At 42.5% G+C, this 20,511-nt stretch overlaps 1 protein-coding gene across 1 annotated transcript in view; it reads right to left on the bottom strand.

Annotated features, from left to right (window-relative positions):
- LOC311244146 (transketolase-like) overlaps positions 1-19,638 on the bottom strand; it is a gene marked incomplete at its 5' end in the record, with an annotated part of 61,341 nt that extends 41,703 nt beyond the window's left edge. The window contains 5 exon segments of the mRNA XM_084333554.1: positions 7,230-7,343; positions 9,144-9,167; positions 9,169-9,219; positions 9,221-9,263; positions 19,532-19,638. Of these exon segments, the coding sequence (XP_084189680.1) occupies positions 7,230-7,343; positions 9,144-9,167; positions 9,169-9,219; positions 9,221-9,263; positions 19,532-19,638 (339 nt within the window).
- Positions 19,639-20,511: the final 873 nt, after the last annotated feature.

The raw sequence follows: 20,511 nt of genomic DNA, 5'->3' as shown, positions 1-20,511 counted from the left end.
AATGGGGATAATGCCGGTGTTTGCGAGTGCTAAAACTATATTAAATATTATAGCTATGGATCTAATAAACACGTCGATTGTCAGTGAGTTTCTTCCGGTCAGCATGCAAAAAACAGATCATTCTTTTTTTTTTTTTTTTTTTTTTATTATTTTTTAAACACACATATAAACAAACATGACAACACACGATAAGATACACAAGCATTAATATACAGTGTATATCCAACGAAATTACCATTTATACCAATGTCTTATACAGGATATACCCCTAATACCTGTTATCTAAAAACCTACACACATATGCTCCAGCTCGAACCCCCCCCTCCCGGACCCTTCTTTGGATAGTACCTCCATTATCCCTCGCTCCTAACCAGACACTACCATTATAAGCTAGCTTTTATTCTCTCCACCACTTCTAACCACATTGACATTTTGGATTCAACAGATAATTTTTTCATACATACATTTCCGTTTTATACCGTGGTGAATATGAGTATAGTTTTAGGCTACGTTTAGATGAGCGTTTTGGGATGGAAGTCTGAACAGAAACCGCAAAAGTCGTCTTGCGGTTTCACTTTAAATTTTGCGTTTAGACAAGCGTTTTGGGGTGGAATTCTCCGTGCAGACGAGGCTGTAACAACTCGAGACAACGGAGCGCCGCTGTCACACGATTGGCGCATATGTCACATGACGTGCTGTGAAGACCCGCCCTACTCTGCCTCTGATTCGCAGAGTGTGGGTGGGGAATGTGATTGGACCAAAGCAGAGTCACTCACAGACAGTGGGTCCAGTCATAATAGTTGTGATAGCCGCGGGACAGATTCTTGTGTATTTAAAAGTACTGCCAATGTAGCCTTCAGGTGATCGCCATGGATAGAATCAGACATGCTTTGTTTACGCTTCTAGGCTACTGGCGCATGCCTGTGATGTAAGCAGTAGGCGCGACGAGAGCCTTGACGACCCTTTCGTCATCGTTTTATGCGGTTTGACAGTTTAGACGAGAGCGCAAAGGTTTACCGTTTCTAGGAATTCCACCCTGGAAGGTGGTCTCACTTTTTTACGGTTTTACCCCGTAAAAACGCAGTTTCCGTATAAACGAAAGGCACATCTGAAAAAATATTTTTGCGGATTCACCTGCTAGCGTTTCCGTCTAAACGGGGCCTTAGAGTGATCCTGTCGAATCCCAATAACCCCAGCAAACGGCGCTTCAATGTATTTTCTTAGAAATCGTTCTGAAATAAACGCTAGATTATCGGTATTATATTTCATCATACAGGCACGGAAGCGGGGAAGGAAAAGTCGCCCCTCCGTGCTTTGGTGGCAGCCAACGGCAGGCACACACACACACAGACACGTGTTCGCTGCGAAAAAAACATTGGATTAACCCAAAATTGGTAACATAGAGTCCTTACCTCACATCTGATGTACTGCAAAAATAATAATCCAATTTCTGATCGCCATTCTAAATATTGATCGCGGTCGTCTTTCCAACGTTTCTCAACCAAAACACATGAATCCATGGTGCTCGAGTCTCCCCAGTCCATGTGTTATAAATGTTAGTCATGCCCGGAAAGGAAAACCTGGACCGGACTTCTTAGATCGATGAACAGCCCAAGCAGGAGGGATTCCAATGATGTGCAATACCGGCCGGAAGGCGTTAGGCGGCGGTATTGGCCTTTTGCGAGCTCAGACCCATTCCCAATGATAACATCAGGCTGGATGGATGAAAAATGAATGGATATAGCGAATAAAAGAAATAACGATTAAAACCTGACTTTTCTCGTGATTGGCGCTCAAGTGATGGCGAGTTAACGCGACTTTTTTCGTGATTGGCTCTGAAACAGTTAAACATTTAGACAGAACAAGTCACGAATAAGAATAACTAAAAAATTGCATAAGAATAGAATAAAATATACTCCTATATTCCTGTGCCATTCAGTGCTACGTTTAGGGAGTGTGAGCCTAGCACTGAACCTGCTCCTCCTGTCAGCCAAGTCTGTGTATAGTGGGTGGGAGGGGTTTTCCCTGATGGCCTGGAGCTTAGCAAGGCTCCTCCTCTCCGCCACCCTCACTAGAGTCCAGCTCCACCCAAACCACGCTACTGGCCTTCCTGACCAGCTTATCCAGCCTGTTTGTGTCCCCTGCTCTCTACTCAGTCCGCTGCAGGCCACGTGAGCGGATCGGCGCGGCCGAGAAATCCGCTCTTCGCTCTTTAAAGCTTGGTCCGCTCCGCTAATCGCTCATGTTGACCCCGCCCCCAAGTCGCTCTCCGCTCGCTCCCCGCTCACCTTGAATCGAGCGCTCCCCGCGCCAGATCGCTCGGCAGTTTTTTTTTTTTTTTTTTTTGGGTCATGGTGTAAATTAGCTCAAACTACAACAGTCTACACCCCCTGGGCCCCTTAACAATTGTTTGTATTGAGCCGCATTGTAATTGTAGCCATTCTGCAATGTTAAATAACGTAGTTTATCCATTCACTCGCTCTATTAAGCGATGATAGGCTAGCCGAGCCACAATGTTATGGTCGCTGCCATTAATGTTAGCATGTAAGCTAACGTCAACAACAATGGCGTCGATACGTTTTCTAACTGGAGTGAGTGTGGGCGTCTCTACAGTGACAAAGCCTAAACAGGATATCACAGGTTCACCCTTCTCATTGGTTGAAAATGGCCTTCATGTTTGTACATCGCCATCTGTTGCTTTGGCATTGTACTGCATGTATATATTACATCAACAGTGTTAAACCACTGTGAGCGGCCTGGAGTGGATTGGAGCGGAGAAGAACTCTCGCTCCGGACGTCGCGCCGACTCATTTTAAAACCCACTCCTCGCTCACGTCAAAACCGGCCGCTCCACGCCCCGCGCCGCTCACGCTCCGATCCGCTCACATGCACTGGTCCGCTGCCCCATCAGGTCACAGCGTACAAGAAGGCTTTAACTTTATCTTAAATAGTTCTATTTAAATTTCAATATTGTAAGTCATAAATGTAAGGAAAATGCAGTATCTGTCTCATTTATTTGCATTTGGGAGATGTTATAATGCAGATTCTGTAAATCCTGTACGTTTTCAAGAGTTTCTTAACACTTTCCGTGCCGGAGCTCGGTGCCCCGGAACCTCCTTGAATGCCGCCACCCACTTCAATGTTAGCGTTAAAAACGCCTAATCTATGTTTTAAATTATGGCTATGTGTCTAATCTGCCCGTCGCTTATCAATGACTCGTTTGCAGTCAACATTGTCGAAACGGATTGTTTTTTTATCGGTTAATTTTCGTTTTATAGCATTTTGAAAAGCCCTCGTTTTCAAGGAAAATATAAAGATTCCGTGATAAAAGACATTTACTGGAATATTCTAGAATACACAAAAACGTTGTCATTTTTCGGCCTATTTATGAATCGTTTTCAAATAAACGCTAGATTATCTATAGTATATGTGTACGTATGCACGCTATAGACGCGAGCTGAAAAATCGATTCTCTTATTTCCTCATCAGCAATCACAGCCAAACAGCCACATCACACATAGGGGACACGCTGTTATCTCAGCGAATACAGCTCCGATTACCCCAAGACTGGTAACATAGACTCCTTACCTTAGATCAGATGTTCTCCAAAAAGATTATTCCAATTCCTGATCGCCATTCCAAATATCGATCACGCTTATTGATTGATTATTGGCTGCTGTAAATATATATTCCAGGCTGATTTCCGTCCCGCGATCAGATCCCTCTTGAGCAGACTGCTCGCCAGCACAAGGAGCCAGTTGGCTCCACCTCTACAGATCTACAGAATCCAGGTCAGTCTAAGCGACTGACCTGCAGTTACACAGGGATAGACGATAGGGGGCGCTTTTTTCCAATCTGAGCTCCTGTAGGGGCTGGTGTACCAACGGGAGACTCGGTTGATGAAATATGAATTCAGATCGCTAATAAAAAAATAAACCGATAATAATCGTCGTCGGCACTCAGTGGGGGGGCTAATAAAACAAGATATGACGTCGCTGGCACTCAATGTGTTAATGTAGGGGAGCCCCAGTGTTTCCTATTTATTATCATTTTCTGTCATTCCTGGGGTCAACTTGAGATGTTTGATTTGAATGTGTGAGAAAAAAAGATTTTTCCTCTTAAATCTTTGACGGCCACGCCCTTTCCCCCATCTGCACTGACTAGCGCCAGCTTTTCTTGACCATTTTCATGATATTTCACGATCTTTGCGGAGCTATTGTATATTCTATATTATAGCTATGGAGACAATAGTATGGCTCATTTGACAGACACTATTTCTAGTCCAACATGTAAAAAAAGAAATTCTACACACTGTAGTTTGTAGTTTATTACACGCTAAACATTGCCCATTTCCAAAATAATCCAGTCTTTTTCCATAGATCGCGAGATAAAATGCGTTATATGCAATAAGCCCAAATCGTTCTGGTTGATCCCCTGAAACCCAAAATACTCCCAAATCAAAGGTATATATACGATGTACATATGCCTTCACAAAATCATCAAGGGGGGGGGGGGGGGGGGGGTAGTCTTACCCTGAAAATGCGATCGTTAGAAAACGCTTGGTAAAGTAAGACACTGTGATCGTTACAGAAACATGTTTCAGGTTCGGTAAAATAGACATAAGGGGTCCTTACCTTAGCCAGAAGGTACTCCAAAAAGAATAATTCCAATGATCCCATCGGTCATCGAGATTAATGTAATGTAATTAATGTAATTACACGTGTTTACAGGAAACTATAGGTTTTGAGGCGAGCAGATCTGCTAGCGATTGCTTTGCAAGAGCTCCTCCCCTCAGAGCGAGTCTTGATAGTCAGTTCATTCATTGTCTCTAGTGATCCCTTTCTATCAGAGTTCAAAAGGTAGGTGATACTGCCACTGGTGAGATTCGGCATTGCAATTCAACGTAGGCAAATGAGCCAGGGACGGCTAGAGTGATCCGGATGATCGTTTAGAACGGGGATCAAAGGAAAAAGATCAAAGGATCTAAAAACGTATTATTACAACATTCGCATAGGGCCCCCAAAAAGCTAGAAACGGCCCTGGTTAACACTGTTGCCTCACAGCCGGTGTGTAGTAGTTAACACTGTCACCTCACAGCAAGAAGGTCCTGGGTTAAGTTCCCAGGTTGCCAGGTACCCAGGTGGGGAATCTCCAGGCCTTTCTGTGTGGAGTTTGCATGTTCTCCCCCCCCCCCCCCCCCTCCCCGTGCTCACAAGGATTTCCCCTCCAGAAAATGTGCTACGAATAAGACTTCTTCAAGTCCAGTTTCATTTTTAAAATGTATATTTTTTATTTTATCCTCTCTTTCTCCAATTTGTCTCTGTTTTCTCCCCGTCCAATTTTTTGTCGTCGTGCCAATTCCCCCCCCTCCCTACCTGGTGTTGTGCGCATGTTCTCCTACTGGTCGGTACAAGGGAATCCTGAAGTCATCCGCACGCTTCCTCCGACACGCGTGGCGACAGCCAGTGACTATTTTTTTCACCTGGCAGCGAGACTCTCATTGGTGAAGTGTAACGCGTGGGAGGGCACGCTGCCTTCCTCAAGTCCTGCCTCCGCTGAGCAAGCGCCCAGACCTGACCTGTATGCGTCGCTGTCCACAACGCCAGATTCCACCCACGACTTGCCCTCCCCTAACCCAGCCAAACGGGTTAGTATAGCGATCAGCCCAAGCCTCAAGCAATGCTGACTGAGTCGGAGTCGAGACCGCAGCCTCTTGCATTGGTGACGAGCGCAATCTCCGCTACGCCACCTGACCCGCATAAGTCCAGTTTAATTTAATGAATTTAATAATATATTTGTATGGTGTGGGAGGAAACCGGAGTACCCGGAGGAACCCACGCAAACACGGGGATAATATGCAAATTCCACAAATACATAATCCCTGGACCTTCTTGCTGTGAGCCAACAGTGGTAAATCACTGCTCCACTGTGCACGCCCCCCCCCCCCCCCCCCAACCAGTGTCATCATGTCTGTGTCTCTCTGTGTGCGTTTCACAGTCTACGTGTCTGTCTGTGTGAACTGAGCATGTCAGCCTCAGGTGAGACAGTGACAGGAGAATGGAGCATTGGACGGACCGCCTCCTCTCTCTCTCTCTCTCTCTCTCTCTCTCTCTCTCTCTCTCTCTCAGTCCACACACACACAGACACACACACACACACACACACACACACACACACACACACGCGCCGCGCGCGCGCGTGTGCACACACAGACACATCTTTGTCACCACACAGACGTCTGTGGATACAGTGTGTGCTCAGTTGTCTGGGGACATTGTGTTCTATGTAGAATGTGTTTGTTGTGTTTGTATGTACAGAGCATCTTGTGCATATAGACCTTTTCAGACGCATTATGTTACTATTCTGTTGCTATGGGAACAGCTTTGGCTCCTGTTTATTTCCTGTCAGCAACTGTATTAACAAACATTGCTCAAAATACAAAGGGGCCTATTTAGAATGTTTATGTTAGGGAAGGGCCTATAGTGTTCTGTGTGTCTGTCTGTCTGTCTGTGTGTGGTGTGTGTGTGTGTGTGTGTGTGTGTGTGTGTGTGTGTGTGTGTGTGTGTGTGTGTGTGTGTGAGTGTGTGTGTGTGTGTGTGTGTGTGTGTGTGTGTGTGTGTGTGTGTGTGTGTGTGTGTGTGTGTGTGTGTGTGTGTGTGTGTGTGTGTGTGTGTGTGTGTGTGTGTGCGTGTGTGCTTATATGTGTGTTTATATGTGTTCAATCTACTATTGAATAGGCATTTTAACCATTAATCTTAATTGAATGCTGTATATCCATTGCTGGACATGTTAATGGTGGATATTACATATACACATAAATACATATTGATATATTGAGTCTTTTGCATTTAGCATTTTTTTTAGCATTTTGCATTTTGCACATTTTTATTTTGTATATTTTTATAGTGTTGGTCTTTACTCTTTTACTATATGAAGCACAATCTCAGGAGGCTCATACAGAACCAAGCATTTCACTATAATGTACATTTGTCACCTTATATGTGACAAATAAAACAAAACCGAGTGCTTTTGTATATTTGTACTCCATCACTATTTTAGTGAGTAGTATGTAGGTTACAGACGCTTATGTCACTTCCTGTATGTGCTCTGACACCACTTCCTGTATGTGCTCTGACACCACTTCCTGTATGTGCTCTGACACCACTTCCTGTATGTGCTCTGACACCACTTCCTGTATGTGCTCCGACACCACTTCCTGTCTTCCTCACCGGCACCGGGTGTCCCTCCAGGATGGAGTCGACCTTGCGGAGGTTGAGGAGCTCGGCCTCCTTCAGGTAGCCAGTCTCCGCCCACACAGCGTACAGCACAGGAGCTGCGTGACCCTGGAGGACGAGAGGTCACAGAGGTCACAGAGGCCATTTAGAGGTCAGGGTTTTAGTCGTAGGAAACCTTTACGAGCAGGTGAGGGACGGTAAGGAACTGGGCTACGAGACACCAGCGACCTACAGTATGACCCTTACAATGCAAGCGTGGTTTCACATGGTTTTCAATGGAGAGGTCACAGTGTTGCATGTTCCCCACAGAGCAGAGCATATATAATATAATAAGATGTATTTTTTTCTTTTCTTTTTTATTGTCGTCGACTAAAAACACACTTCTTCACGCAATATCTAAATGAATATTGCACATCATGCATTTTGCCACACTGTCCACACTGTCCCCACTGTCCCCACTGTCCTCACTGTCCACACTGTCCTCACTGTCCACACTGTCCCCACTGTCCTCACTGTCCCCACCTCTACTCTGAACCAATCCCCACTGTCCACCCGTCCCCACTGTCCTCACTGTCCACACTGTCCCGACTGTCCTCACTGTCCCCACTGTCCCCACCTCTACTCTGAATCAGTCACACATTCTAATCCCTGGGATGTTGGGACACAATAATTTTCAAGTCCTAGGATACAATGACTATTACAACTATATGGCCAAAGAGCAAATCTCCTATCTGCATAAGAAAAGTAGGGGAAAGAAAACTCCTATCTGCACTTTGCGAGGAACTAATACCTGGTCGAAATTCTTTACACATAATATAGTAATATAGTCCAAAAACAGTGTATTGTATTGGGTATCCTTAAAATAGCATTCTGCAAGAAAACAACATGTTTTTTGTTTAGTTTTCTCAAAAAGGTTTTGCTCTTCGGCCATCGATATACAGATATAAATCTCTACTAATGTCAATTCCCTCCAAACCTAAGGTGTATAGGAGAAGAGTAGTGCTGTGAAGTAATGCCAGATCTGATTCAGTAAAGATGAGCACCAAAGCTTGGTTCAGTTTGGGAGTGAACTTGCTCCTGCCCCCTTATGGAGAACCAACCGAAATACTTTTTATTCTCCGATCATTTGAAATGAGAACTGTATTCTCATTTCTGTTTATATTTCACATAATAATTATACAAGGTTTGGGGGTCCTCGTTCCAAATGGTAGGAAGGTCTTACACATTGCATGTTCAAGCGTACAGCCTATAGGAGGCACAGTGTTGCTGCAAAGTGACGGCAAATCTGAACTCAGGTCAGTTTGTTAATGAATTTACAATCCTATGGAGAAACAACCACAGCTGAACTAACCGAGCAGGAATCAGTTTGTGAACAGAATGACTTTAGGCATACAGAGCGAATTGCCTTTAAACTACCACACTACCAAAGGGTTAACGCTTTCACTGTGACAATACAGAAGGTTACCCTTTCACTGCCGCACGGCAAAGGTTAACCCTTTCACAGCCACACTACAGAAGGTTAATCCTTTCACTACCACACTACAGACTAACCGTCTGTAGTGTGGTAGTGAAAGGGTTACCTTCTGTAGTGTGGTAGTGAAAGGGTTAAACTGTTTTTAAATTGAACTGCCTCGACTACGAGCACTAATCACAAGAGAACACAGAAGTGGAGCAGGAACCCAGTAACCCTAGAACCCAAATGGATTGTGTGTGTGTGTATATGTGTGTATATGTGTGTGTATGTATATGTGTGAGTGTGTATGTGTATATAGTGTGTGTGTGTGTGTGTGTGTGTGTGTGTGTGTGTGTGTGTGTGTGTGTGTGTGTGTGTGTGTGTGTGTGTGTGTGTGTGTGTGTGTGTGTGTGTGTGTGTGTGTGTGTGTGTGTGTGTGTGTGTGTGTATCTTACCTTGGACAGTATGAAGCGGTCGTTTGTTATGGTTACGGGGGTCCTCTGGTCTGTACTTCATGGTTTGGAAGAACAAGAACGGACATGATTTCTGCTACACTGCAGCATGATGTAGGATGACTACACCACACACACATACACACACACGCACACACACAGCACACACACACACACACACGCACACACACATTTTGTAAATACATATTTCACAATCAATAGACACATTCAGAGATACCAGATGCATATACTGTACAGACAGTATACTGAAATATACTGGAACACAGACTATCTGTCTGTCTGTCTGTCTGTCTGTCTGTCTGTCTGTCTGTCTGTCTGTCTGTCTGTCTGTCTGTCTGTCTGTCTGTCTGTGTCTGTCTGTCTGTCTGTCTGCATGTCTATCTGTCTGTCTGTCTATGTATACGTCTATCTGTCTGTCTCATCTTCTCTGCCTACTGTTCTGGTTTGTCTTTCTATCTATTTGTTACATCTACAGTCTGTCTGTCTGCATGTCTGTCTGTCTCTGTGTCTGTCTGTCTATGTACTGTATATGTCTGTCTGTCTGTGTCTATATGTCTGTCTGTCTGTCACTCATTCTCATCTTCTCTGCCTACTGTTCAGTGTTTGTCTGTCTGTCAATAGGAATCTGGACATTTGTTTCAGTAAAGATGCTGGAGCAGGTGACTTATTATTATTGTTGTTATTGTTATAATAATAATAATAATAATAATAATAATAATAATAATAATAATAATAATAATAATAATAATAATAATAATAATAATAATAATAATAATAATAATAATAATAATAATAATAATAATAATAATAATAATAATAATAATAATAATAATAATAATAATAATAATAATAATAAATAATAATTAATAATAAATAATAATAATAATAATGATGTTCTACTCTATTATTATTATTATTACTATTAGTATCTTTCTTCCTGCCTGTACCCCCCCCCCCCCCCCCCCCCCATCATGCTGCTATGATAGCTGAATGTCTCAAAGGGGATCAATAAAGGACACTTGACATGACTTTTTCACTGCACACACAGCAGACACATTTAAAAAACAATCACTGAATGTCTAGGCTGGAACATCGCAATACCTACAGACAGATTCACACGTGTATAGCAGACCAGCTTATACATTTTATTTAAAAAATATATATATGTCAATTAGTTTGAGTTTTATATTAATTCAAATAGATTTTTTTTTTTTTTTTTTTATCTCTATCTGGTTTTGTTTAGGGCACATTCACAATCAAACCACACTGACATGCAGCATCCTGGTGTTATCTATAGCAACTTCTACTGCTGACCTGGGAACACATACAACTACATGAATGCAGTTTCAAATATCTGAATATGTAAAGGAAGAATCTGCTGTCAAGTAGTGGCATCTATGCAAAAGAGCCCTGCTTGGTATTATAGCCTACTTTGTTCATTGGTCTGGTGTGAGGGGGCGGGTTGCTACTTCTGCAAAGAGAGGTCTGGAGAAATTCACAAGAATATAGTTACTAAATTCCAACCCACACATCCGACCTAAACAAAAAGATGGAAAGAAAGTGCAATACCTAGAGGTCGCTGTTTGACTGCATTACTGATTCTACCTTTAATGTGTGCCTCGTCTATTTTGTCAAATGGCAAAACAGTAGAACACACTGCAAGATTAAACCTTTATTCTATTATATTCAATTAAAGATGGAAATCTCTCTTAGCCATCAAACATGGTAGTGTCTACATCCCATAGTCAGGAAGGATGTTTGTACATTTACTTTTTAGGTGGGCGGGAGTGGTTAAGGTTATTAAAGTAAGGAATAGGTTTATAAACAACCTTTAAGGTGAAACTTGATGATGAGTTACGGCTTTGAGGATAATAGGTCAAAAAGTGATGATTCCCATGATGGCAATGTCTGTCTGGGCTATGGGATCTAGACACTACCATCCAACATCTCAGTAAGAGGGACAACAGGCACTACATATGTAACCGGCAAGACTCACTAAATAAATTAAATAAATAAATAAAAGTAACACCTCCATTGTTTTAGAGTAAAAGAAAATAAAGTGAAAATTAGAACAAAGTTTAATTTCAATATATAGTTCAAGTCAGTCAAGTCAAGTCAAGAGTTTTAATTGTCACGGCATACAGGTATACAATGAAATGCAGCTGGTCTTGCTAGTTCCAACTAATAATGAATGAATGATGATGTTAGTTCCTCCCTGGTCTGTCCTGGGTGCTGTAGTAATAACATTAGTGGTTAATTCAGACTGCCGTGGTTACGCTACGTAACGCACATTGCATGGAAGTCACTCAGTGGATATACAGTATGAACTCTCTCTCTCTCTCTCTCTCTCTCTCTCTCTCTCTCTCTCTCTCTCTCTCTCTCTCTCTCTCTCTCTCTCTCTCTCTCTCTCTCTCTCTCTCTCTCTCTCTCTCTCTCTCTCTCTTTCTCTCTCTCTCTCTCGGCTCACACACACACAAACATGTATACTCTTCCTATCTCGAAGACTCTCACTCATTCATTCACTCACTTTTTCTCTCATTCTCTCTCCATGCACATGCACACACACACCAGACAGACAGACAGACAGACAGACAGACAGACAGACAGACAGACAGACAGACAGACAGACAGACAGACAGACAGACAGACAGACAGACAGACAGACAGACAGACAGACAGACAGACAGACAGACAGACAGACAGACGACAGACAGACAGACAGACACACACACACACACACACACAAAGACACACACACACAGACAGACAGACCGACAGACACCACACACACACATACATACATACATACATACATACATACACAACATACATACATACATACATACATACATACATACTACATACATACATACATACATACATACATACATACATATACATACATACATACATACATACATACATACATACATACAAACACACACACATAGAGGACAGACCGACACATACACATATACACACACACACACTTTAAAAAATAAACTAAAAGTGAAACATTTATATTAGTTTATTGATTGCTTAAAACATTGTTACTTTTCCAGACGACATGCTGGTAAAACATCCACAGTTACCATGACGACCACCAGGGATAAAAACCTCACTGTCCTGAAATGTAAAAGGATTTTAACAATATAAAATGATGCCTAACACTAAATAAACAAATACATGCATAGTGCATACATAAATAAAAGGCTAAAAGAATATGAATAAACCTGACATCTTGTCAAAAGATGGCAATATTCTAATAAACCAATGCCCTAAACTCCTAAAGTATAGAAAATGACCTCAAATATGCTACACTATACCTCTCTATAGCCTATAGTAAACAGGATGGGGGTAATCTATGCATGTGAATGATACAGCATGTAGTATCTCTATATTTTGCGTGCTGATATTGTATCAATACATGGATGCCTATAGTATCGATCTTTTAAAAGTAATTTGCTTGACAATCCCATTTTGCTGCAATAAAAATGATTTAAGTGAGGTGAACAGATTGAAAACTTGATCTTGTTAGATAAAACAGATGTGTGTGTGTGTATGTATATATATATATATATATATATATATATATATATATATATATATATATATATATATATATATATATATATATATATATATATATATATATATATATATATATATATATATATAAAGCTTTTGAGAAATATGTCATTGATTCCTGCTAGCTGCAGGCAGGGAGTTCCACACTGACACAGATCAGAGCTATTTCCGTTGGGGGCATAATATGAAGTTGAAAAAAGGTTATAAATAAGGCAATATATGGACAATTTTGATAATATTGTATTGCAGGGCCTCTGGTGAAATGCTCACCCCTAATAATCATGTAGAATAAAGACGTAAGCCCAGCGAGGTGATAGTGATGATGGCACAGAGACATGATGTAGCTAGGGTGATTGATTGATTGATTGATTGATTGAAAAGTTTATTAACAGATTGCAGAATGGGTACAGTACAGTACAGCTCAATACATACAATTGTCAAGGGGATGCAGACCAGAGAAAGACTTTAGTCTTGTTCAGGGTCCCCAATTTTCAATTCATCATATGACACACACGACATACAGATAGACAGTACTGCTACATCTATACATTTATGACATACCAGATTTGCAAATACAGTACTATTTGTGATACAAAAAGAAATCCAGAAAAAGAGTGTATATACATTTGACATAGAAACTGTACATTGGAGGAGGTTGGGCAGGTGGGGTGGGGTTGGGTGGGGCTGTACATTGGAGGTGGGGGGGGGGGACACTGTACACTGTACATTGGAATACTGACATACATTTGACATAGAACCTGTACATTGGAGGAAGTTGGGTAGGTGGGGCGGGGTTGGGTGGGGCTGTACATTGGAGGTGGGGGGGGGGGTTGGGTACGGGGGGGGGCACTGTACATTGGAATACTGACAAGGCCATACTTGGTCTTTACTGTACAACTGGGTTAGGACATTTGTAGGGGCCAGTTTCGAATTGCAGTCTCCCGTAGGTGTTCTTTGAGAGTGTTTTTGAAAGTGGGTAGTGATTCACATTCCTTTACAGCTTTGGGTAGGGCGTTCCACATTGATGTGGCATAATTGCGAAACGTGTTTAGTCCCTTGTTTGAGCCGAATCTGGGTTTTACATGATTTGTGGAGCTCCCTCTGGTGTTGTGATCGTGGTATTCACTGACCTTTGGGAAGTATTTTGACATGTACATGGGTACCTTGGTCGTGTAGTGTATCTTGTAGACCAGGCCCATTGCAAGTTGCTGTACTCTGTCGTCTACTCTAAGCCATCCTAGGTTGGCAAAGTGGGCAGGGGTGAGGTGGGTTCTAGGAGTGACCAGGTGTCCCCCTTTTGGTTGTACTGTCCCACCATTTGACCGAATGTCCCGCATCCCACATATTGAGAGGATGTCCCTCTTTTCGAAGCAAAAAAAAAACATTGGTCTAAAAGCCCCACCCTACAGTAAACGTAGCAACCCGCCTCTTGTCCACACACATTGCTCTGCTCGTGACGCTACCTCATATCGCAGATCTGATTGGTTATAGTAATTTAGCGCGCTGTCAAAATGTTGCGCGCTGTCAACGTTTAGCGAGCTGTCAAAAAAGAAAACACAACAACATTACAAGCGAACTATGAATCAAGATGGAAAGCAGTAAAAAGAAACGGACCTGCAGTTACAACCAAGACTGGCAAACGACACATGTCTGGGTGAGGCCGATGTCAGGCAATCCTCAGGGAGCTTTCTGTGTTTTGTGTCATAGTTCGTTTTCAATTGCTCATGGAGAAGAATACGACTTGAAGCGCCACAGTGGACGTGAGTCTCACATGAAAGTGGCTCACCAAAAAGAAACATCCAGATCTATGGATATGTTTCTTCTTAAACCAAAAAATGATAGCCAGACGGACAAGGTCACTGCAGTGGAGATAACAAGCGTCTATCACACTGTACAACACTCCCATTCATACAGGTCAGCCGACTGTGGTAGCAAGCTAGCTTCTGTCATTTGGCCAGACTCAGATATTGCAAAAAAAATATTGTGTGGTCGTACAAAAGCTACATCCATAGTTATCCATAGTTATTCTAATAGAGAAACACCATTTATTTGTATTATTTTTTTTGTTCCCTTATTATTTTTTTTGTTCCCTAGTGTTCCCTTCTGTGTTAACAGGGAATATCGAACACAAGACATTCCTGTCAAGTGATAAAGTTTGAATATTTAAAACAGATGTTAGGTGGTAACAAGCCGGCTGCCAGTGCCAAGATGAATGTGGAGAGATATAATTCTGTATTTAATTTGTATTTATTTTGATTTAACCTTTATCTATTCGTTGAAGACGAGTTATTCTAATAAAAAAAATTACATTATCTATCTGTCCCACTTTGTCCCACCAAAATCGTACTGTTGTCCTGCTTTTGGACTTTTTGCATCTGGTCACCCTAGATGTAGCCCGGACGAAGCTCTTTGCTAAGCTTGTCCGGTCCCCACTCTCTCTCCTCCAGTCCTCCCCATGTGTGTCTCTGACTGTCTCTCCTCCTCTTTCGTGCCCGACAGCGGAGGAGAGATCTATACGCACGCACGCGTAGAGTTTCCAGACGAGTAGGGTCCAGCTGCAGCGCCGGAGAATCCTCTCAAGGGGCAAGCCTGTGGCAGCCACGAACCTGCGCTGTTTTAAGTGAGCGTGTGTTATTGGATTGATTGATTGAAAATTGTATTAATGTCCGCCTTGTTTCGAACTGGTTAGGCTTAGGCCCTCTTTCGAAGTCGGTTATGCTTAGAGTTTATCTTTAGAGCAGCCCTGATTCCAAACTCTAAGCATAACCGACTTCGAAAGAGGGCGACTTCAAAAGAGGGTGTGACGTACGTGGGTTGGTCATTATCATTATTACTGTATTTGGAAGACCATGTGAACATCAGGTTAGTATAATTAGTGTTATGTTATGTTTTGTATGTGTGTGTGTGTGTGAACATGAGAGCTGATGCTGTCTCTTCTTCTCTTCCTGTCAGGTGCTGCCCGTCCCTACACTGAAGAGTGCTGATTGCCTAATGAGTGACAGCTGAGGGCAATCACTTCGAGTGGGACGGGTGGACAAGTAGCTGACAGGACACACACGTCGGGGCGCCTCACTGTGTCATTTTGCCAGTGACCCAGTGGAGTGAGGTTGCCTCTGTTTGCCACTATTGTGTAGTTACTATTATTGTGCTTGCTTATGCCAATTGCCACTGTGTATGGACTATTGATTATGTGCTGCCTGCGTGGACCAAACCCTGTGTGGGGTAGGTATATTGTTGGCCATTTTAGATTCATCCTACACTGTGAGCTACATGGTTAGAGTGGTGTTCCTTTGTTCCCAGATTGCCAACCACGTGGCATGTGGTTGTGTGGTTAGTGTTTGCCTTGTTTATTATTATTCTCACCTTGTTTGTTCTCCCCTTACCCTTTCCCTTTGTGTGTGTTGTGGGTTGAAATCCCCACTGACAACATCCCTTTTCCCTTTGGGAAAAGGCCGTGGGTTGGAAGCCCCACATGCAATAAACTTAATTTACCATTTGAAAACATCTTTGTTTACTATCTGCCTACCCGGGACTGTTTTGAAAAGCATTTTTACTGAGAGGGGCTGTTTCTGCTCATGTACAGCCTGCTCCAGTTACATTTCTGTGCAGTCGTTAGACCTCTGTACATGACAGAGGGTCTAAGCCTAACCAGTTCGAAACAAGGCGGACATTAATAAAATTTTCAATCAATCAATCAATCCAATAACACACGCTCGCTTAAAACAGCGCACCTCCGAGCTGCTTCTATAGAAAGTAGGTTCGTGGCTGCCACGCGTTATTTCTAAACCTAGCCGCATTTCTGGCAAGATGCTCTCTGATTGGCCGACGCCTGTTTCTACACTGGTTAAAGGAAAACTCCAACATTTTGGGAAATTAGCTTATTTAACATCTTCCCTGGAGTTAGACAAGAAGATACATACCTTTTTTGTCTCTGTGCGTGCATTTAGCTTTGGGAACAGTAGCTCTGTTAGCGTAGCTTAGCTTCATCACTGGAAGTGGGGCGGTGCAATAGCCTGACGTTCCCTACAGAGTCCTACAGTCACGAAATACAATCCAAATACAACTCCAAAACGTTCCTGTAAACTTGTTGTGACCTGTGTATTTACCACATGGAGAAATAAAAAATAATTGAATTCGACAATTACGTTTTCTAAGCAAATATACTCTGAACAATTTTTTGCCTAAGCACTTGTCTCTGGGCGCAGTCAGTGATTTCAATGTGAAGCCGTGTTTGTTGATATTCTCATTCATTCAAACGATCCGAACCGATTGAAGTTTATGGATACCATGACTTAAAATCCTCTTACCTTGACGATTAAAAGCCTCCCCAATGTAGAAAACAGTAATCCAATGGCTGGTATTGATAATATAATACTAACTACTTCCTTTCTGGGGGGTTTCAAAATAAAAGAGCGACGTCTATAGCAGCGGAAAACGTTTATTTTGTACATTATCTAACGTTAACACGAACCTAAACTAACTTTAGGTTAGTTGTAACGTTAGTTTAGGTTCGTGTTAACGTTAGATAATGTACAAATTAAATAAATATATTTGCTTACATTTACATTTACATTAGAAATGTAAATGCTTAGAAAACGTAATTGTCGAATTCAATTATTTTTTATTTGGTAAATACACAGGTCACAACATGTTTACAGGAATGTTTTGGAGTTGTATTTGGATTGTATTTCGTGACTGTAGGACTCTGTAGGGAACGTCAGGCTATTGTCCCCCCCCCCCCACTTCCAGTGATGAAGCTAAGCTACGCTAACGGAGCTACTGTTCCCAAAGCTAAATGCATGCACAGAGACAAAAAAGGTATGTATCTTCTTGTCTAACTCCAAGGAAGATGTTAAATAAGCTAATTTCCCAAAATGTTGGAGTTTTCCTTTAAGCTTAGGCACTCTTTCGAAGTTGGTTAAGGTTAGAGTTTGTCTTAGAACATGGCGATAGAACGTCAGGTAGTTTGCAGGCTGTTTGACGTGGAAATGGGCAAAGACACAGCTCGTCACGCGATTAGGCATACGCATCAGTGGCCAATCAGAGAGCGTCAGTCAGTGCCAATCAGAGAGCGTCTGCCAGAAATGCGGCTATAGGTTTAAAAATAACGCGGCTGCCACAGGCTTGCCCAGTGAGAGGATTCTCCGGCGCTGCAGCTGGTCCTAGATGCGCGCGGTCCTAGATGCTCTCCAGCTGGATGCGGCGGACGGTTGCATTCTGGCAACTCAGAACCCCACGGCGCCGACACGTCACACGGCGCAGTCGCAGGAAGCACGACGAGCAGCGGTTCGGCACGCGATGCACCGGGTCAGCTTGTGCTTGGCGCGTGGCTTATATAAGCGGCTACAGAACACGCAGGGAGGGACTCTGCAGGGAGAGACGAGGCATCTCTGTGCACCTGCTGCAGTGGCTTGTGATGGTGACCTATCCTCAGAAAAAAACACTACAATTGAATTAATCGAATACAATTCCACATATCTCTCGCATACTCTTAATATTACGAGTCGAAGGCATTATAAATATGTTAATCTCGTTGCATATTGAAAATGAAATAGCTGTCGGCTAAATGCTAATAATCGTGCATGTCCTTTGTGGAGAAATGCGTAATTTACGCACAATCCATACAGGCGCTGGGTGTCAGTGTTCTTAATCAAAGTTTACGCACCCAGTATTCTGTGAAATTGTATTTTGAAAGTTTTGTTCCAAATTAAGCCGATAGTTCATAGTGCGCCGTTTTTTTTTTACATTGTTATTTCTTTATATTTATTGTTCGAAATAAGACTATTCATTAATTCAAAGACAAAGGTATATATGACTATGGTGACTTTACACTGCACCATAAATAAAGAGGTTCCCCTGAATCATAAAAGGTACACTTGATACTGACTGACTTGGCAAAACTATAACACAGTATATGTCCAGACGAACCTTTGTCTATGGGCTTTAGAGGGTTAAAATGTGATCTGTGCAACTTTGTTATTCAGGAAGTTTGTATCAAACAAGTATCCCTTCGTACCGCTCAGTACCTGCACGTAGCTCTGTTTCACAAAGGTTGGTATATGTTGCAATTATGCACTTCAACAAATTGTAATGTTCATTCGGGTTAAAGAGTGCGTGCAGATGAGCTGCCTACAAGGGAGAAACGCCAGACTAATGTGCCTTTTATTGAAGCAGGGAACTAAACAATGGACATTGAAACGGAGACATTAATACAAAATGGAACATTTTGGAAGCTATGGACATTGAAACAAAGACAAACTATCACAACGTATACACGGAATCTTATTATGCAGCAGTAGGGCAAATGTGAATATGATTTATTATATGTTTTGGTAATACAACTATATCATGAGAGGAATTTTGGAAAGTGAAATGAATGGTCTTCATTCCGTGATACATTTCCTATTGCTATGTTTTTCAGGGGACTGTAAGACATCGAACACATAGGTTATTACAGCGGTACCCGACAGCCAATTGGGACCAGTAACATTGTGTAAAACGCATCTATAGGTTATAATGTTTATAAAAGCACGCAGAGAATATATAGGATATAGTTCTATTATGCCTATACAAGGTCCACTTATGTTGCAGAGAACAAGTTAATTAAAACATGGTATCTTAATTATTTTCTCCTTTAAATAATTAACAGTTATATACTGCTCCAAGGGTAATTAGAAATAGTCTTTATCCACCTGGGTTTGAATTAAGTGAGGTCACCGTTACAGCAGGATTATCTAAATAGCCTCACTATAATACACCTGCGGCTCACTGGACCCTCTTACCCGCTGCCCGCTGCAGTTGTCGCCTTGATGGAGTTGATCCGAAGCCGGGTGGCGATGTTCTTGAGCGCCTGCACAGTCTGCTGGTCCGGTTTGTGGTAGTCCTCCATCTGGGCAAAGTATACCGTACACCAACACACACACACAACACAAGTCGTTAAAAAACGGAGTTAAAAGTCCCCGGTCTGTCCCGTGAAAGGAGCTGGATGCGATAGAATGACAATCGCAGGGGTTAAAAATACTGTCTTGTTCAACCTGTGCAGGGGGAGAGACTAGAGAGAGGGGGAGAGAGAGAGAGCAAGTACCAAAGGAGGGGAGTGTTTGCAAGCAAAGCCTATGAATATGGCTAATATCGGGCTGAAAGGAGACCGACAGTGACGTGCGCAAAGTGCAAACTCGGTCTTGCATGGGCTAAAGGCCAAGTGCACTAGACATTTACTGCCCCGCCCCCTCTGTTTAGTCAGTCAGTCGCAATTTGGGCACACACAGTCACACACACGCACGCGCGCGCGCACACACACACGCGCGCGGACACACACACACACACGCACACACGCACACACTCCTCCATCCCTCCCTGTACTGTCTCACTGGGTGAAGGCTGAATCTCAATAGTGCAGCAGTCCCTCCTGTCTTTGTTCCCTACTATAATTATCCCTAAAGGGATAGTCTATTACACAACAATATTTGTGTAAAATAGTGTAGGGGGGTGTAAAATAATATATTATTTTAGTTCATTATTTCTAGTGTTGATCATTTTCTTTTTGCAATGGTTTACCACTGCCCTGCTGGTCTCTACACGGCAGTGGGATGTAGGCCTACTGTACCAAGTCCACTATAGTGTGCATATATACCTATACACTAGTAGTGTCTCCTCGGAAGGGAGGCACGCAGGGATCATTAATTACAGTAATCTAGGTTTACTGGCACCCCGCAGAGGACGACCCAATGGAGCGACACCCAGCAGAGTGTGACGAGGATGA

Source organism: Notolepis coatsorum, assembly GCF_963971535.1.
Source record: "Notolepis coatsorum genome assembly, chromosome: 17".
Taxonomy (NCBI): Eukaryota; Metazoa; Chordata; class Actinopteri; order Aulopiformes; family Paralepididae; genus Notolepis; species Notolepis coatsorum.
Note: the sequence above shows the minus strand (reverse complement) of the source record. Positions and strands in the feature narration are given on the sequence as shown.